Source organism: Haliaeetus leucocephalus, unplaced genomic scaffold (genome assembly GCF_000737465.1).
Source record: "Haliaeetus leucocephalus isolate CR32 unplaced genomic scaffold, Haliaeetus_leucocephalus-4.0 Scaffold3, whole genome shotgun sequence".
Lineage (NCBI taxonomy): Eukaryota > Metazoa > Chordata > Aves > Accipitriformes > Accipitridae > Haliaeetus > Haliaeetus leucocephalus.
Genome location: NW_010972439.1, coordinates 20,040 through 40,961, shown reverse-complemented (window position 1 = coordinate 40,961; position 20,922 = coordinate 20,040). Strand labels below are relative to the sequence as shown.

Sequence of the window (20,922 nt, the reverse complement as noted above, 5' to 3'; positions counted from 1 at the left end):
TGGACAGGGCTGATACCTTCTTGAAGAATTTGAATGTGCACAGCAAGGAAACAGTCTACAAGTGGACAACAACTAGCCGTTTATGAGACAGCATTTAAAGAAAATTTGTATCCCGTGTAGTCACTGTAGATCTTGGGCAGAGTGCTGATATTTACCCGTGTCCCCTCACATATAAATAGGAAAATAATTCATCAGCTTCTGTAATAGTCTGAGGCGGCAGATGTTTCAGAGCCCATTAATGAAATAATAAATTACCTTTTGTTATTAGTTGTATTTTAATGTCAGCATAGGGGAAAGTAAAGTTCTTACTGGAATAAATGTTAACTAGCGCAAACTAATTAGTAAGTATAGCTGATGCCTTTATGACAAAAACCTGTTTGCATTTAAAAAAAAAATTGTATCGGAAGTGAAATATTCTTGCTTTAGAATACGTCAACATTCTGTTGTACGCAAGGACAGTGCACTTTCCTTGGGTTTTTTTGAAACCCAGAGCTTGAATTGAAATTAATCTAAGTCCATCAGTTATGGGTAAAATATCTCTGAAAATAAGAATGTTGAAGAATTCATATGAATCTTGCATGACTGAGATAAGGATCATTTTTAGTTAGTTTTAATAATTCTGTTGTCAAATTGATTTGAGTTCATATGACTCAAAATGAATGAGTTCGTAATTGAGCTTCTTTAATTAGGTACCCAAACTATTTTGTTTCCCTAGTTTAAATTCATGATGATCTTAGGTAGTGGTACTAGTAAACTGGTCACAAGGTTTATTGTGACCATTTCAGACATTTTTTTAATGTTCTGTATGCTCTTTTCAAATAGCTACTAATGATCTGAAGGACACTTTCAACTTTTCTTTTAATTATATATTCTCCATCTGCAGTTCTTAATAAAGGTACAAGTATTTAGACGAACATTAGCCAACAGGTAGCGTTTTAACACATCATGGTAGTGAGGTCTTTTTTTTTTTTTTTTGACCAGTAGCTCTCTAATGTCTTTTTTTTTTTAAGTAACATGCTAATTGCTCAAGTGGCAGATAATGGAAGTTACTAACTTCCATATCTTTTCAGCTAAGGCTAAATGTAGAGGGCAGAAATACTGTTCAGTAGGACTCGAAACTGAATTTTATAGATCAAAAACATCACACACCAATGTCTAAGTCAGTATAGTAAACCTGGGGAATTTTACTTCAAAAAAAAATAAAATCCAGACATTTTATAAAATCAGCTACTCCTGGTTCTTAAAAAGAGCTCAAAGAATAGTAGGCCACTTCATGGAGCAGTAGGCCAAGAGGCCCAGCTGAGACAAGATGAAAACCGTTAGGGAAAATAATGCTTCTCTTAGCTGGGCTGTTGCTGAAAAATCCAGTTCTTGAAAGACTCTTTATCTCTCTGTTAAAGCATGCAGGTGAAATGCAGAGTTTCGAGTATTTCCTTTCAGCTGGTATCAACTGTAGTTTAGTTAATACTGGCCTGAATCTGAAAATTAATCCCCAAGAATAACGATAGCTGTTCTCCCTGGAGAATCCAGTCTGGAAGGCTTACCTCCATCCTGAAACACACACGATGTGCGTACTCCGAATCAAAACGCTGGGGGGGGAATGGGAGGAAGAGAACTGCAGGGCTTTCACAGGATGCAGGAGCTACCTGGTAGGAGTGTTTATTCTTGCCTTGACTGGAATTGCAAACTGCGATTCACTATCATGTATATATTTACACACACACAGAGTTTTGGGTTTTTTTCCTAGCACCTTATTTCAAAATACGTTGTCTTAGAAGCTGCATTATTTTCTTCATAACTAGATTTCCCTGATTGAGCGGGGTATGGTACAGGTGTCTGGAGGGGGGGAGAACAACTTGGAAGCTATGAATGGTTGAGGACAATGTGAAAACACCAGCTCTAATTATTGACTGTCTCTTGCAGCTGTATGCATTAGTTATTCTGGGGGGTGTAATGGAACAGTAAGAGAGCAATTGGGAGAGCTATTTCAGCAGCAGTGAGGAAAGAATGTATTCCATAGCTGTTGTGCTTGCTGAGAGTTAGTTTCTTAGCTGGGGAGAAATGGAAGTTCTTTGTCATAGCAGTGCTCACCATTGACCCGATAAGGGTGTAATGTGGTCCTTACACTTGCCTTAAAATTTTAATTATAGACCAAAGGAATGGCCAGAGTACATTTACTTCTGCATTCAGGCTGATACAGTTGTGATGTTTTTCAGTTCTGCCAGAAGTAAGAGTACTGGATTAGTCTACTTTGGAGTTGTTGTTAAAGTTTTTCTACTGCCAAAGTCTGGAATGCTGTGGATTAAAAATGGTGGAAATTGGGAGAAACAGAATGCAGGGAGGCACCTCGGGATGATGTATAAATTCTGTAAACAAACTCCATGATGTTTCATTCTACTAATATAGTATGAAGATGTATCTCTGAGATAAAAAGTGCATTAAGCTGACTTGATTACAGAGGGCAAACCATTTTTCTAACACTTCTCAGCTACTGCTGGCAGTGCTTGGCAGAAGAGGAGGGAGTAAATTGCTCTTACAGAAGGCTTATAGGTTTTGTGCTAGTCTGATTTCCTAGGAGATTTGACTGTTGCAGTCATGCTTCCAGTTATCAATTATCCTTTCATTTGACAGGGATACAATCTTAATAATTAAGTTCCTTAAAAGTTTGCTAAAATTAGGTTTGTAAATAAGTGGATAGAAGAGAGGCCCAAAGGAATGCTGCAGTAGCTCTTCCCTCAATCTGCAATCTAGTCAGTCTGTGTAGCATGGAACCAGCCATTTGCCACAACAATAGTTGGGCAATGTAGAAGACATTGAGGGATATTGGGATGGGGAGGAGAGAGTTGGAGGGGGCACACTGGGTGGGAGTTACTGTGGGATGGAGAATTTGGCTAACTGGGATGGAGTTAGGACATTTAGCTGCTTCTTGACAAGAATCAAATAGCATCATTGTTCACTGAACATCCTTTTACCACTGTGCGTCTGATCTTGAATAAATGGTACTATTGAGGGTGTAAAATACTTGCATGTGGTAACAGGATTGAAACAGTATTTCTCTGAAAGTATTAGTCCAAAGAGCCAGTGGTTTGAGCTGCTCTCTCCAACATCACTAGCTGCTTTATTTTCTTGCCTGATTCACTACTAGGTTAAATTCTTTGTTTTTCACAAAAGCACCTTTCTGTTTAATTTTCTTCATCTGTGAAATTGACCTCACAGCAGGTTCTAAATTCTCAGTGGTTTGGTAATTTAGAAATATATTATGAATTCAAATTGATTGAAAAAAAACTTTGGCACAGTTATTAAATAAAAAGTATGCTGCTCCATCAAGGCAATGAAGAAAAATCATAACTTTTTCAAATTGAAGAAGAACTTCAGTATTTGAAATGGGATGTTACATATTTAAATGGGAATATTGGGAACACTTTGTTGCCTAAATATCAAAAAGGAATTTTAGTTACTTGCTTTTCCACACTTTTACACTACCCAATTTAGAAAAAAACACTTTTTTTTAAGTGAATGAGAATGGTATTTTTGAAGGGCATAGGCAGGAGAGGAGTGTACTGTCACTTTTTAGGCAGAACGTTTAGTGAACATAAGGGACAAATAGGTTTTACATTTTTGTTAGTGGACAAAATAAGGACTTAGAGGAGAGAAATTACTGTTAACAGCGTCATCTGGCCCCAGCCTTACCTCCCTGAATCAGACTGGTTTCTCGGTGCAGGAGATCAGTTCTCTCTCCATAGCTGGGTTTGTTTGCCATAGCATACATATCATTTGTAAGTGGGGGTGAGGGAGGAAGCTGAGTAGGAAGAATGCCACATGCTTTTTAAAATAATTGTAGAAGTTACAGTAGATGTGCACCAGAGGGCTGGAATATTAATCAGTATTTTGTCATTTAGCACAAGTCCTGAAGTATTTGATGCTATTCTGCAAGTCTTTGATTTAAGCATAGGCCAGTGTTAACTAATAGATAGAAATCGCTGTAAAATTAAGCCTTTGATCTTCCTGCAAGTTAAATGTTTCTCTCTGTGTTTTGGGGTTGTTTTTTGTTTGGGTTCCCCCACCCCTCCTCCCCTTGCATCCAAACCAGACTTTTGTATGCTGCTCCATCTTTGAGGCCCTGTAAATCAGATGTGGAGATTCAGTTCTGCAGTCAGCACGTGCATCGGTTTTAAAGCTCTGCTGCATGCAGAGTTGGGGGGTAGGAAATGTGTAGTGGCTGCTCTGTTAGTTATTACATTGCAAGAGGGGGGGAGTCAAGTTTTGAAAGACACAGCATTGAAAGTTGGAGATAAGCCTTTGAGCTTTGAGTTCCACCATTCAAAAGATTTTTGTTTTGAAGTCACTTCTGAAAATAGCACATTAATGACTTGTCAAAAATAGCAATAAAACAATGTGAAGAAGCAAGATTTACATCTGGCTGTGGTCCTAGAGGTCAAGTAGGTAATTACTTTGCTCTAGTTCCTCAAATGTTAGGTTCTCATTACCCCTTTCCATTCCTAATTATGTATTTCTTTTCATCCTTTGATTCTCTTCAGTCAATAGCATTCAGATAAGGTTCACTTTACTCCAACCCAAATACTCATTCATCTGACAGCAAAGGAGGTAGAGGGACAACATTGTTTGTTCCAGAGTCGTGCCTGTAAACAGGTTTTTAGATTTTATGTGGAGCGCTGAGCTCCTTGCAGCTTCTTTAAAAACAAGTCTCAGATCTGTCCTGATCTCAATAAATGTGAGCCCTTTCATCGTGAAGACAGTAGAAGGCAGAAGACTGAGCAGACGGTATATCTCCCCCAAGTGTTACACTTGGCAATGTTTCAAACACACAAAGTTTTAACGTAATTTATTTCTAGGTTGCTAGTAACTACCAGAGTAGGATGAATAATTCTGCAAGGGGAGTAGATAGGAAATCAGTTGTTTCCTGTGTCATATCCTAACTCACTATTTGTAATCTGACCCATTGATTTATTTCTTCTTTTCTGCACTATTACTTGCTCTGCTTTCTCCTCAAACCATGGTCACTAAGAACACACTGAGAACGTTGTGTTCATATAGAATCTCCCTCCACCTCGTCTTTGCTATCCTACACATCTAGACTCAACAGTGACAGTGAATCTGAATCTGGTGCTATTCATTGCCGAAGACATCAGAGTATCAAAGTGAAACCTGGTTAAATTCTATATGTATTCTAGAAACATCATAAAATCTCCCATTTTAAGTTACATGTTTTCTGATGGAGGTAATTGACATCCATCAGCCATAGGGAACTGTGGTCAAAAGGTGGTGGCTCTTTTTATAAGGTCAGTATATTTGATAGGTGAAGCGAGCGAGCTGTGCCATCACCATACCAGATTTATCCCAGATACTGATAATCATTTGGCATCCAGAAAAATCAGGCATTGAGTTAAACTGATACTTGGTGGGTAGCTTCTAGTCATATCTTTTCAGTCTTTCACTCATCTGTGATTCCGTAATAACCAATGTAAGTGACGGATACTGCATCGGTGTCAGTAAATCATGTTTTCCTCTTTCCCCATTTTCTGCCTTCTGCCCTAGGAAATCTTTTTTGTTGTTGGTGGTGGTGATTTTTGTAGCTGCTGTTGTTTTTTAAACCAGTGGTACTTTAAACAACCTTTAGTTTTAAACAATTTAGATGTAGAAGCTGTACCACTGCAATTAGTATTGCGTACACTGACTGTTTAGCAAAACAATTTAGCATGCCATCGTGAAAGCTGGGCATTTCTTGTACTTGCCATCACAGGTCATGTGGTGAATTGAGTGCCATTCCCATCATTTAGCATAGGATGATATTAGATGCAACCTCCGCAGAGAGAATTAAATTCTGTCTATGTGTATACCTGTTAATTTGCTCTTTTGGCCGTAGGACAATGACTGTGCTTAGCTATGGCATTATCTGAAGATATGGAATGGAAAGTCCCTATTTATAATATTCTTATCTGTGGAAGAAATCAGGTGTTCTTGCTCAGCAAAGTTATCTCAAAGCCTTTTTATCCTAAGGCTGAAAGGTTGTGGAATAAAGCAGAAACAGTGATGCAGGTACAAACCCAAAACAGAAAGTAGAGTCACTGTGTGCTGGTTTGGTTCTGGGGAATCTGCATGAACTTTTTCAGACATGTTCCTCTCAAGAACGAATAATTCCTGGTTTTCTGGATTTCTTCTTGTGTAATAGTGCTGTCTTAGAACACAGATAGCAGCAAGAAATGTAACATGACTAGGCTATCCTCCAGAAAGTAGTCTTTAAACCATTACTCCTTTGGTTTCCTGGCTAGCTTCTCACTTGTAATTTATATGGATTGTCAATGCGTTCTCTTGCTGCAATGCCTGTAAGTGAAAGTCATCCTAATACCACTGAAAATGTAATGGGCTGTTTCTTCTGCAGCCGTTTTGTACCCATGTTCTCAGCATTTCTAGAAAGAAGCACCCTGAAACAACTTTTTTTTTTTTTTTTAACCTCCTGGCTGATTAGTGTCTTCTGCCTTATGCAGAGACAAGAAACCAGGTCAGTTTTTTGGAACACTGAGATCTTCCTTTATTCCCAACCAACACTCCAGTAGACCTGTTACACCTAGTGCTAATCCTTGAGTCCTAGAGGGGTGCTGCTTTATTATTGGGCTAATCAGTGTTGCTAAGATTGGGCTCCAAAGGATCATGCAACTGCTTTCAAGCCAGGTAGTTGAAAATTGTTGGTCTGATGTATATGCAAAACATAAAATAACTATTAGCATTTTTTTTTCCAAATCTTACGGTTCAAGATGGAGAAACTTCCTGTCACTGTGCTGACCAGGAGCATCTCATTTATTCCATTTGTGTCCTCTGCACTGTGTGTATGCATGTACAACTTGGCAAATATCCTAGCCCCAAATCCTTGAAGCCATGCTGGATAACAGCCAGCGTAGTCAGTGGAAAATTAATGTTCTTTTCATGCAACATGATCAGAAGAATTGTACACACTTAGTAGCAGCTGTAGGCTTTAACTTTATGCTTCTGTTAAACAGCAATAATTCTTGGGCTTCTGAGGGTCATTCCATATGTGGGCTGTAGAATAATCTTGATCACTTGAACTTCAGTTTTAGGGTTGCTTGTAAGTCTTCATTGTCTTCTGGTGTCTGAATAGCTCACATCTCCAAAGAGCAAGAGAGTTTACAGAAGCTACTCTTAAAAATACCAAAAGTAATAAAGACTGTGATGTATAATCTAAGTTTTAGCTATCTTCAGTTATAAAATGCTCAGCACAAACTCCAGATTTGCATTGATAAAGGCTTAGCATTTAAATATGTATTTGTTAATTTAAGAAATCATAATTGTATTATGTAATTCATGATTTAGAGCAATTTTATTTTCTGCATGTGAGCCAGCGCCCAAGTTTCAGTAGGAGAAAGTTGCTGGAAAATACTGAATTTCATTAGAGCTGCAATAAAAACCAAGCTGTCAGTGAAAAATGTAAACGCACAGACGAACTGTTGTGAGGGAGAGCAGGCAGGCTTTCCGTGCCTTAGTGGGAGGGGGAGATACTGTACAATTCTGACAACTCTGCAAAGTCCAAACTTGCATTAAAACAATTTCTGCAGGAGATATGTTCTACACAGCCCGCAAAATGTTTAATGGCAGAAAAGCTTTCTCTTATGCTGCTGCATACAGGCTTACTTGTTAAAGCACATTGCTCACTTTTTCATTGCACACGTGTGTTTAACAATAATTTTTCTTCCAATATTTGAGTACCTAGCATACTTTTATGCTACATCACACACCTTTTGCCATGTTGCACAGTGAACTTTCTCCTCCGAAGTTCAGTTGATCTGGCAATGTAGTGAAATACGCCCTACGTAGTTGCAGATTTCAACCTGGGTATGAATGACAGTTGGGAGGGTTTTTTGCTGCTTTTACTTGGCCCCATTGTCTTGACTCTTCTTGATAACATAGCTGCGAGCAAGTCACTTTCCCTGAACCATGGCAAAAGCATGGTTTTGTGGTTTGTTCTTTTTAGCTGTGAAAGGGGGGGGACAGTTGTGCTCTCCGTGCCATCAGCAGTTATTTGCCCTCTCTCAGCCGAGGCTCCTCTTGCTGTGTTGTTGCAGCATCAAGGACCTGCTAGAGCTGGCTAGGAGTCACTGGGGGACTCGTTTGGGCTGCTAAGCCCCTTCAGCTTGCAATGCCTGGTTAGCTTGATTTTTTTTCACTCGCAGGTGGGTCTGCAGGTTGCCAGTAGAGAAATTACCTTTTTCTTTTTGTAAGGTGAGACCTTTAAAAAAAAAAAAAAATTAAAAATCTGAATGCATAGTGACTTTTACGGTCGCTCTTTAAGATGGTAGCTTAAGCTTGGGTGCAAGTCTATATTTTAGTATAAGTCATGGTTTAATCAGCCCTGTATCTCATAGCAGGCTGGAAACATACACCCAGAGGGCATTTATATTGTTCTTCATAAACACTTACTCTACTCCGCAACTGATTATGTCCAGCAGACCAGAAATCTTAAAACATGTCCTGGCAGGCTGGTTTTGCTGTGCCAGCCAGTCGATCCAGCTTGTGCCTGACGTTCAGCTGCGGGTTCAGACCTGCTGCTTTTGTTTCCGTTGATGGAAGTCCCAGTCATCAGATGCTAGGTGTAGTTTATTTTTATTTTTTCTTTCAAACTTCATGTTTATGAGAGATCTGGAAGCACGAGTTTATGGACAGACCAGTCTTAAGTTTACTGAACAAGTAGGGAAGAGATGGATAATTATTCTAAAAAAAATCTTAAATTGTCCTGCAAGCCACGTATATTCAATTTGTATTTGATTCAGTTTGCCACAATGGTAAGCGCTTTTCTGCAGCAAGAGTACAGTATCCATTGCTACTTCAGGTCTTGTTTTCTCAGGGAATTTGAAGCATCTCACCAGTGAAATGAGACAGATGTAATTATTTTGTAATTTGGACATCAAATCTGATAAAACCCACGTACTTGTCTGCTTTCCTGAGGTACTATAAGGAAAAACAACATTTTAAAAGATTTTAGGTTCTTATTTTAGTGTGTACAAATGGCAGTAGAGCCTGAGTTTTTCTCTGGAACCTTTGATACAAATTTAAAACAGCATCAAGTTTGTGAGAGTGGATTTTGTATGAATAAGGGATAAATTTGGAGTGTCTGTCATACGAAAAAAACCCCAGGGTGATGTACCCAGTGAAAATGTACCCAAGTGACTTGAATACTGACATGCAAGAAGCACATGGCAAAACAGAGAATTTGAGTGATTTACTACTTCGTATAATTCCATTTTTTTCAACACTGTGGACACCCAAATAAGTAGTTTAAGAAATACAGCAAAGGAACTGATGAAGAAGAGTAACTGTTTAGATATTTTATTTCTGCCTACTGGATAGTCAGAAATCTCAGTCATTAGAATCTTTATCAGCAATATCTGAAATGCTGTACTTTGCCAACAATGATTCTTCCCTGTGTTTCCCTTGATTCCAAAATTACACATTTATTAAAAACTGGATGAAAATTGAAAGAATGAAAGAATTTTTTACATTATTTGTATTTTTTCCTCTGTAACACATCTACTGAATTACTTGTGGTTTCATTTGTAAATACCTTAGTAATAAATTACTTTAACATTTAACTTACTATGTTCTCCTGATGACTTGATCTTCCAAGGTCACTTCATCCACAGCTGGATAGAAATACAGACCTACAAAACAGAAAACCCCACAGGTACTCTTAGAGCTTCTATAAAAACCAGAATAATAATTTTAAAGACCTTTTTATGAAACACATGTGGCTTGAATGGATGAAAGATGCTTTAAAAGGCTAAGACATTTTAGAAATGATTGCTAACCTCTGATACATGTTTTCTTTTATCAGTAGATCACAGAAGGATGTGCATTAGTGGGGTTATTGTAAGGTGTAGGCTTTTGGGAGGAAAATAGTTCATAATGGGAAAGAAAACTTCAGGGAAAACACTGTAAATGGCTTTCCATGTTCTTTTTAATGCTCCTTACTTGTTCTGCTTTTTCTCTAGACTTTTTCTTCTCTGGTTGCTCATAATTTCTGCTCTGACAACCTCTTTTTACCCCCTTTTATTATAAAATAAAACTAGCTATTTGAGTGATTCAGAATAGGGTAAATAATGTAAAAAATGGGCAGGTGTGCCAAATTTGCTGCCTGAAGTTGGTTGTTTGATAAGAGACATTTACATGGTGAATTTTTCTTGTAATTGTTCTGTGCTCTGTATTGGTATGGCTTACCTTATGCAAAACTTTCTCATCATAGTATTTTAATACTAAAGCTTGAGGATACGCACTGTTTTTTAAAAGATGGAACTTGTATCTATGTGCATTGTTAGGAAATTTAAGATTCTGCTTCTTTCTTGTTGGCTGTAGAAGGGGTGTGGTTGGTTGCTTACATCACGCATGGTAGTTTTTATTGGAGATATTGCTACAGGACCTATGAGGGGCAGTTTCAAGAAGTAAGTCAGAATATCTACTGCTGCTGTGTAGTTCTCCCTTTCCAACTTTACCTTTCTTGTGCTCCCATCCCCATTGCTGAACACTGCATTTGAAGTATTTATTTCACGCTCCTGAAAGGAGAGGAAAGCAAAATTACCATGCAGCGTATCAACAGTTTGTCTTACACAGATAATTATTCTCATGAGTCATGTAAACTATAGTTGCAATTCTCAAGTGACGCTGAGCACTTTCAACTACCGTTAAAGCAAATCAGGCTTGTGAATGCGTATCTTTGAGCTGTAACTAAATCCTCTTCTTTAGAATCCATGTCTCTAAAATAGATGTTTCAACCTACTTAATGAAATTGTGAGAATGTCTTGACAAGTGTAATACAAAACTGTCTAGGTGATGAAATTTATTAGTGTATACACACAGTGGATGACCCTCTGGCATTTCATGGCTTATTTTGAGAACCATTCTTTAAAAATCTCTTTAAGAAATAGCCACATGCTTTTCAGGTAAGACTGTTCTGGAATTGTAAGGTGGTTGTCCTTCACAGCTGTTTCTTCAAGTTGGATAGGAGTCATTTATGAACTGGGAAAATAAAAAATTTAAAAAACCAAAGAAACGAAGAATTAGTTTCAAAGGCTTATGCAAAATGTCCAAGACCACTTTTGCACAGATAGAGCTGCACTGATCGATTACTTAAATGAACAAGCTCAGCAGCCGAGGCTCATCTGTAGCAGAAAGTTGAGGTCCTCTATCTGTATTTCTTTTATTTATTTCAGTTGAAATATAGCTAATACCCAATCTCAGGTCAATAAAACACTTGATTCAAACACTTCTCATTCACTTTCTTTCTTGCTCACAGTTTAACACTGAGTGGCTCTACACTGCAGCTGCAAAAGCTATGTATATTAGCCTGCTTTAAGCTCTCTGCTGCTTAGACTGCTACTAGTAGTTAGCCTTGCTACAACAGAACTAGGTCTCATGCTTCTACTTTATGTAGATCTGGCTTTGACAAAAGAAAAGGATCTGAAACAGTGGTCTCTTGGCTAGCTATAGATAAATCCCCTACCTAGTGACCTGCAGTGTTACTTTCATTCTCAGATTCACTTTTCATCTTCAAAATAGTTACATGTAGCCTTGGCTTTACAGAATTTTCATGCTTTCAGATGTCCTTGTTACATAATGAACATCAAAGTCCACATTTTTGTGGTTCGACACCCACAGCATTAGCTTCAGAAAGATGAATTGCACATGTGGAATCTGAAGTTGGAACTGAGGCTGTTGTAATGACCTGCAGGCGAGGGTTGCGTGAAAGGAGGAATGTGAGTCTGATGTACGCAGTTTTTACCGTTCAGCCGTTAGGTACAGTAAATACTTGAGCCTGAAGACTTTACACAACTCCTTTTAAATGCATTGCCAAAGGTGGTTTTTTTTTTTTTTTCTGTAGACCATCAAAATTTTTCATTCATAAATTCCTTCAAAATTGAACCCTGATATCATTTAATTTGGATTTCCTTCGTATCATTTGTGAATAGGTGAAACTTTAAGAAGCTATCACTAAGCCTGCAGCCATTTAATTTTTTTTATTATTTTCAAAACTGTTCTGCTTTATCCCTTGTAAGTGTGTCCGTATAGAGTATCAACTTGAATTGCTCAGAATTGTTCTGAAGTGCCTGATTGCTTGTCATCAGAAGTTCTCCAGAACTTCATTCTGTCAGCCAAGATTTGAAAATTAAGAATTCAGTGTAATTTAAACATCTCTTGGAAGTGTGTAGCTTTGAGTTTATTATAATGGCTAAATTTTCAACCAGATAAAAACACTGTATCAGATAATAAAACACAAGGAGACCAAATTTCACCTCAAGCAGGCATTTTTCATTCAAGCTGCTGCTGCTCGTATCTGCCATCCTGAAATGCTTTAAATTAAATCATTGTGCCATAGAGATTCTCTAATTAAATCAATGTCTTTAAATAGTAATTTATTTTATAAATTAATATTCATCACTGTGGAACCTTTATGATTGAATGGAGGTAAATATAAACTAAGTAAGCCTAGTAATACTCCTGGTAATAAGCTTCTAAGTCCCTGTTTTCTTTAACTTTCCCAAACATTGACCAACTTTTTGCCAACACAATCTTCAAGAATAAAGCTATGGACAAGTTTGTAATAAAATAATCTTAAAAGATTACCTTTTCTTTCAGATGACATAATTCATGTTCTTTCTGGAAGTATTATGGAATGGGGAAATCCTTCTTTCTGTCAGGGACATGCATTTTGATATACTAATGAAAATCAACCTGAATTTAATGAAATTACAAGCCTTTGGAAAAGTCTTACTTTTATTAGGCTCATCAGAGGTTTCTTAAAACATTACTAACTTCCATGAAGAGCTTCTCCACCGGAGAGTTTTCCAGCTTGGGCTAAAGAAGATTTCTTCTGCAGTTGCAACTGTGTACAGTTGTTCTCTAGGCTGACTATGGGCCAGGCACCTGACATGAGAGCAGAGAAATTCTTCCATGGGTGGGTTGTCCATGGCTTCCATGAGTCTAAGTAATCGGGAGGTGGAATCCGATGGGTTTGAATGCAAAACTTGGACAAGTTCCCATGGAACTTGGCACCAGAGGCTGCAGAGATTAGGAAGGGATCCAGGACTAGACATTAGAGTAAAGAACGGAATAGGAGATCTGCTGGCTGAGAAGGAAGGGAGTGACCGGCCAGAAAAGAATAACGTCATGTAGGACTGAAATGGGAGGAACTGGAATTCCTTTGGACTAAGAGAATGGAAGCAAAAACTGGTATGAGGTGATAGAGAGATCTGATGGAGATATTATGTAGGCAGAGAACAGGGACAGGCTGAGTATAGGAGTGGGGAGAAATAGCTTGTACTGGAACCAGATGCAGCTGAAACTATAGACAAAATGATAAGTGCAGACCAGGATTGGAGTGAGAGGAATTCAGATATGGAGCCAGAAAGGAAGGAAATGGGAACAGTTAGGCAAAACCCAGTTGTGAGTGTGTGTATAGCATGTGAATACAGGCATGACAGGAGGCTGAGAGGCATTAAACAGCCTTGCTGGACAAAGAGGTTGGTTCTAGGAACAGTGTTCAAGGAATGGAGATGGAGTCCAGGAGTCAAGTCTGGGGTGAACGAGATTTGAGACCCAGCTTTAGGCTGGAAGGAGCTGGACAAAGAAATTTCAAGGAAAGGGAAGAGTAGTTTGTGACCACTGTGAAGGACTTCACATTTCTTCAGATGGGAAATGTCCTGGTAAAATACTTTATTCCTATTTATTACTGCTGCACTCAGGAATTTATGATTTGAAGATCTGCAGTGTATTCCTGTCTGTACCACAGCATAACAGTTAATGGTAGACAAAGTCACTTAATCAAACTTTCCCCAGATGGTCACTTATTTAGTTTGTTGGTTTCAAACTTCTGAGTTCCTTGCTTCCTGTTGCTTCATTTGCAGACAAGCTGAGGAGTCTAATATTTTAACTTAATGCTTCAACATAAATTTTCTAAATTAAGTTCTTTTGGTAATTTTAAGTACTAAGAAAAATGGGATACTCAGAGGATGCATTTCATTTTGATCTCTCAGCTCAAAGAAATTTTCTGAAGAATAAATTGTTTTGTAATGGTGAAGTATGGCATTAGAAAACCTATGAAAGTATTAGTAAATCTGTGTACAGACTAATGTGTACAGTAAGTAATGCATAGGGCAATGCATAGAACAATAAGGAATAAACAAAGCAGTTACTAGGTAGGTGCTCATTTTTTCAGTGCTATTTATTTTGCTCTAAATGTGGTAAGACCTAATGGAAAACTGATAGATGATAACATACTTGAAAGCTGAAGCTTTCTTCCAAAAATCTGTTTTCTAGTAAACAGGCAAAATGTGTAATGGAAGGTTAGCCAAGTCAGTCCTTTCCTAAGCTTGTCATAACTGTCCTTGATTTTTCAGCCGTGTGTGTGTGTGAAGCATATGGATGTGTTCAGACTCTGTTCAGGGTCTTAAATGAAAGTTATTTCAGGGTTTTGTTCATCCTTATCACTGTTAAATAGGTTGAGCCTTTAATCATACTGGTGACGAACGTAAGCCATGCCAAATTTTTAAAGGCAGCACAAAATTTAACCCTGCTGATCTGTTTTCCAGAGTCATAGTGAGGCTTATCTGACTCCTTCAAGCCTGGTTGTCAGTCTTGCTTGCAGAAAAATACCCAGACTGGGTGAGGCATTAGATTTTAACAAGGTGGAGTCGCACACACACATACTGTGTTTCTGAACTTCAGAACCTAGATATCAGGGTATCACATGCCATTTGCCTTCATCTGAGCCTTTGACGATTTCTAGTGGTTTCTGTGCTGTTGGACACAGTGCACGAGAAGCCTTTGCTCTGTGACACAGCTCCGACATCTGCACCTGAAATCGGAAGGTTGGAACGGACCTAGAAAGTCAGATACCTCAGTTTTAAATACCATATATATACAGGCCATGGATGCTGAAGTACACACATGCCCTCAACACCTTAAAAGCCTTTAAGCCTTTTGGGTTTTGTTTTTCTGTATTGAGAGTATTGATTTCCACCTTACCTTTCTTTCTGTGGCCAACAAGGGTGCAGATTAAATATTTGTGTTTTCTGCAAACCTTTTATTCTTGCTTTGGAATCAGACTTTGTTTCTTTCACTTTGCTATACATTTTCTGCCATGCAGTATTTTGGTGCATGCCATAGCCTTAGTGATCACTTGAGGGTTTAAATCATATTAATGTTGTAAAAGGAAAGGATATCCATGAAGTTCCAAGTTGTTTTGGCTGTAGCATCTTTCTACAGTAATTGCAGGAACTTTATATTAAGATCTATTTCAGCCTATTTCAGTTGGAAGGGAAAATATTCTATGCAGTAGAGTCTGTTTGGCCTGCCCACATTTTTATTATTCATGGTGATTGTAGCGTCTAATCAAAAATTATTTGGCTTGTTTGCCTGGTACTTATTTGATAGAGAATTACTGTTAATCTGGGTGTGGAATCCATATGTTGTTAGCATTGCTTTCACAAAATATCCATATTCTACACTGTCAAGTAATGGAAACTGTGGTAATCAGTGGGATTCTAATGAGCAAAATAAGTTCTTCTAATTATCTCATAAACCTACTTTTATGACTGGAAGTACAAAAAATTATTGTTTGAAAGTAGTGTTATCTTAGACTGCTGAAGAAATTGAAGAGACTTAATTCTGTACATCAGGTTGCTCGTATAGCACAAGAGTAAAGTTCTCCATAGGTAGCAAGCAATGCGAATTATGCTCGCTGTAGCAAAAGAAGACATCATACTTCTGCCTGGCCTTGACTGTTTGAAGTAAATAGCTTGAATCTTGTCTCATTTACACAGGGGTAATTTGAATTATATCTTAAAATCAACATAATGAAAATGAAATTGAAATTTTCCATGAGGATTTCTGCAGTTAGAAGTGTCAACAATAGGGGTAAATTGATACTTGGTTATACAGTATACAGCATTTCTAATGGAGCAACAATATCAGAAGTAACACCAAGATACCTTGTTCCCGCTCCTCTGCTTTAATTAAGTCACACTCTCAATGTATACGTTGAGGAAAAAGGTTGTAGGTACATGTGCATGCTTTTATGATAAAATATTAAAAGCTGTACATATAACAAGTAGTGTTGATAATGAGTACTTGATACTTGTATTCCAACAGTCCAGGACTACTTGGGTAATGCCAGGACTATATTAGCAGCCTTAAAAATACATAAGCAAACCCTTTCAGAAGTGACTAGTATTTTAAATAGAATCAAGCTGTGAAAGCAGCCCATTTGAAAGTACCTCAAAACCGCTAAAACTCCTGTACTTGAAAAACAACTCTCTTTTGAACTTGCTCACCAGTCATGAAAATGGGACATTTCCAGTGATTTCTAGCATGGTTTTGGGAGTGTCATGGAAAATGAGCTGCTCTGGATAAGGTGAATAATATTTCTACTTGTGAGGGAGGATTGTCATGGACATCTAACCTGTAGTCGCAGATCTCACGTATGCTTTGGATTACCAAAATTGTATTAAAATTGCATTCTGCAGCTTATACTGCATCAATAATATAATGAATTACAAAATCTAATGTAATTTTTTATTTAGTTTTGTAATAAAAAGCTTGAGCAAACTTTCTCTGAGGTTTCTACTTTCTGAGAAGGCACAAGGAACGAGTTTTGACTCCCTGAGAGCGTGCATTACACTAAACGTATTGGCAAGAGGAAGACTATTATATGGGAAACTGAATTTATGAGAACACTTTTCTTAGCGAGAAAAAGGGACCTACTGTCAGTAATATTGATCAAGCTGATATTCACTAGGCAACAAGTCCCAGGCAAAACGCATATGGAAAATGCTGGATGTCAGAAATGTGATGTTACTATGGAAATGATTTATTATCAGCTGAAGGGAATTTTAATGCAGTCAAGCAACTGACAATCTAATTTAAGGCACATTTCAGGTTTTGGAGTAAAGTCTTGTGAGAATTTAGCTGCTAAGTGTGATCTGTGCGTATTTGCCTAGCTTCACACTTCGAGTTTATGAAGGGATACTGATTTGCTGCTTCACATTCTTCATTGACAGAGAGTGAACTATCAGGATTCAGCTGATTCAAACATGATTTACAAGAATTAACTGCTGGGATTATTTTATAGTTAATTTCTTTTACTAATTTTGGGCCTTTTGGGTGTTTTGATTCTGCCTACAGTTCTAATCATCCTCTTCAGTACAGCAGTACATCTTTCACAACGGAGGGCAGGTCTCCTAGCATCAAGTTTGCTCAAAGCCCTTGTTGCCCAATGCTTGATCTCCAGCCGTCCTGCTTCTGCAAATAGTGATTCTGGTCACCTAGTGTTCTGTATATTGCCAAATTGTTTGTTTTACTAAACAATGAAACCTATCTCTTCCTCTGACATTAAAATCTATTCCCTAAAATGATAGTCAGGAGTGTATCTCTGCAATATGGACCGAAATAGATAGTGAAAAGGGCAAGAAGTATTCTGTTACTGGCTTTTTACATGCTGGCAAAGGACTACGACTCTTGCACAGGATCAGCTCACTGACTTGCGATTTTAAGACTTTTTCGGTCATCTGTATCATAAAAGGAACGCTGCTTTGCCCTGTGTACTGTCACCAAGTGTTTACAGTTCTGCTGACTAGGCATCTGTAGTATTTTTGGTGTGTTTGGTATCTCATAACACTCTGAACTGTATGTAATATTTAATTTTAAAATATAAATGATATCAAGGAATTGATGATCCTAATTCAGGGACATTTTTTCTCTCTTTCTATGTAAAGATTTAATTATTTTTTTTTTAGCTATGCATTACCATCTCATTAAGAATTTAAGATTTGTTGTGGTTCTCTTACTGCCCTTGGTAAGAAGGCCACACTGCTGCTGATAGTCGCAAACTTTGGTTTTAGGTGTGTTGGACCTTGTCCAATAATCCTGATCATGCCCCAGGTATTTAATATTTGCACTACTGTATTGGGTTCTACTACCAAAAGGTCTTTTCGTTGGCCTCCCTTTTTACTCCAGCTATTAAGAGTATAGAAAAATGTTTAAAATTATGTTTAGACCTTGTAAATAGCATTATTATCTTTTATAGACATTTGCACAGTGTTTTTATACTCACTAGAACTTTCAAGTGTTTATATTTGGCACTTTTACAGGATGATGTAGATTTTTTTCCCCGCTATTATTTAGAAGTGGTTATATTCATGAGATCTTGGTTATCCATGGACTGATTATCCAAGTTGTACGTTAACTATTTCTTGTTATTTCCAGTCGTTCCCAGGCTGCAGCAAAACCTGCAGCTGCACTAGAAAGCATCTGAATTTGTTGTGTCGGGAATTACAGTATATTTTCATGAAGCTCCGCTTTGCCTACTAATGCTTAGTCTCTTCTGCTCTCCAAAGAAATGTGTTTCCAAGTTTTTGAAATGTAAATATTCCTGTAAACTGTACCCTGATCTTCCTACATTTTGGAATAACTGTTTTCATTTTATACAAGCTGGTATTCTTCTCCATTATGTCTCGTATTCTTAATAGGTGAACATTAACTACATTCTAGTGCACTGGCTTACAGTGTTAAATACTTTATCTTGTATAATGTTGTTTCATGTGAAAAGTTCTTCATAATCATTAAATATATGAATTATGAGTGGTTTGACCTGTATTCCAACACAATGTGAAATCCTAAGTCCCCAGTTCTAAAAGTTTCGATCCATAAATGTACTGATGCAATATGGTTTTTATTATAAAAGTTAATAAAAAATACTTTTATGATTGGTCAGCTTGGTGGGGCTGATCACCAGGCCTGGTTAGGTGGTATGTGGTTGGTTTTTATTCTTTCATCAGTATGAGCTGAAAGTAACTTCTGTGACATCAGCAAGTTTATCCTGTCATACTCTGAGTGACAGTAGAGTATGTGTGTCAATTATCCTTAATACAGTTTCTAAGAATAATCCCGTTCTACTAGTTGCATGGAGAAACGTGTGTAGCTGTTTTAACTGGGATTGTCTTCCTTGTTTAGCTTTTATGTACTTAACGATTCAAAGCAAAATAATCCCATGGCTACGCTTCCGAAGTCAGATGCTGAGAAAATGCTAGACCTGATGTCTCTCCCTCCAAAACACCCAGTTCTCTGGGTTCTCACCTGTTAAAGGATGTTTAGTCATCTAACTTGCAGGTGGAATACTTTATTTGGAAAACGTCAAGTGCAGTAAGTAGTAGAGATGGTATTAGCAAAAGAGCCTCATGTTGAATTCTTCTGCATTACAGGAGTACAAACGCAAGCTAGCCAGAGTGTCCCAAGTACGGAAAGAACTCAGGTCACGCATCCAGAACCTGCCTGATCTCTCTCGACTTCCCAATGTCACGGGCAGCCACGTACACTTACCGTTTGCAGGAGACATCTACAGCGATGATTGATTACAAGAACATCCTTCCATAACCTCTACTTTTCTGTGAAATGAGGGGTAGGTCAGAATGATTGGTACACTTGTAGTATTATTTTTGTATATTGTTGGAGAGTGTCAGTAAAAAAACTCTAATAATTTATAAAAAATGGTTTAAAAGTTGATTTGTTTACTATTTTATTGGTGAGTGAACATAAGGGTACATTTATAAACGTGGCATCTGTGTCTATTACATTGAAGAATGGATAATTATCTTATATTTTGTAAAGATTTTAGTTGGGTGCCCTCAAAAAAACATGCTAAGGTTTTTCTTATGTACCCTATATTTAACGTAGATCAACATATAATCAGCACATACTTCTAACTCGAGACATTTCAGTTACTAGTGAGGGAGTGAAATGCGGAAATCACAAGCTTATGTTTGCAAGAAGGTTGATGCAATTTAATGCAAAGTTAAAAGTGATCTTACTGTCCATTACATTTAAATTACCCACTCCCAAAACATGTCAGGTAGGTTTTTTTGAAGTAAATGTTAGTCACCAATTTTGTATTGGAAAACATAAATCATGTTACACTGAGCAGATCTTTAAATGACTCAAAATATTGCAATATTTTAGTATCACTTAAAAGTCAGTGTAAGAAACTATACAATCGACCCATTTAATTATGTTTCAAAATTGTAACCTTCTTTTTACAGCTGCTTAGTTTCTAAATTGAGGGACCATTCATTTGTACTCTAATCCCTTTCTGGAACATCCGTCTCCATCTAAAAAGGTTAATCCCAGAAATGTGAAGCCATTTTACAGCTTTAATTAAATTGAAAGGTCATTCTCTAAACTGTCCCAATTGTTAAATGCCCATTATTAAAGTTCGACAATGCTACGTACCATCCATACACGCAGCACCACGATGATATAGCCATGCTGTACATCCTCTTCCACTGAGAAACCCCGGAGGCCAGCATGGGCTTCCAGCCCTGCACCTCCACCCACTCCAGCAAACATTTCTAGATCTTGATTGTCTTTTCTCACAGAACAGGAGGAGACAGTTCAGGCCTGTGTATGAGTCAAAACAGTGGAAAATTATTGCCGACTGTAGTTTTTTAAAAAAGTCCTTTGCATGGCACAAATGTGGTACTTGTCTACAGGTAGCTGGATTTGTGAAAAGTCCTTGTTACCATACTATGCACCAGCTTTTAAGTTCACTTAAAAACTTAAAAGATACAGACAGGCGTCTAGCAAATTGCCAGAAAGTTGAGGCTTTTCAGTCAACTGGAATTAGGCACGTAATTGTTGAAAGAAGTATATAAAAAATGCCTACCTGTGCCCTTGGCATTTAGATGACCTTAAAAACCTGAGCTGCAAGTGTTTGAGTTGGATAGATCATCGGAGTATTTAATGATTGCATTTTGCTCATGGGTTTGCACTTGTCAGGCATTGTTCTCCATCAGTTAAGTTCCCAGTTTACAAGTTTAATTCTCCTCACATGAAAGCAAGTTTTCTTAGAAA

The 20,922-nt window shown here is 37.7% G+C and overlaps 1 protein-coding gene across 1 annotated transcript in view; it reads left to right on the top strand.

The window, feature by feature from the left end:
• Positions 1–19,442, top strand: part of RPRD1A (regulation of nuclear pre-mRNA domain containing 1A) — a 41,870-nt gene extending 22,428 nt beyond the window's left edge. The window contains exon 7 of the mRNA XM_010573844.1: positions 19,278–19,442. Within this exon, the coding sequence (XP_010572146.1) occupies positions 19,278–19,427 (150 nt within the window). The 3' untranslated portion in view covers positions 19,428–19,442. The remainder of the gene's footprint in view (positions 1–19,277) is intronic.
• Positions 19,443–20,922: the final 1,480 nt, after the last annotated feature.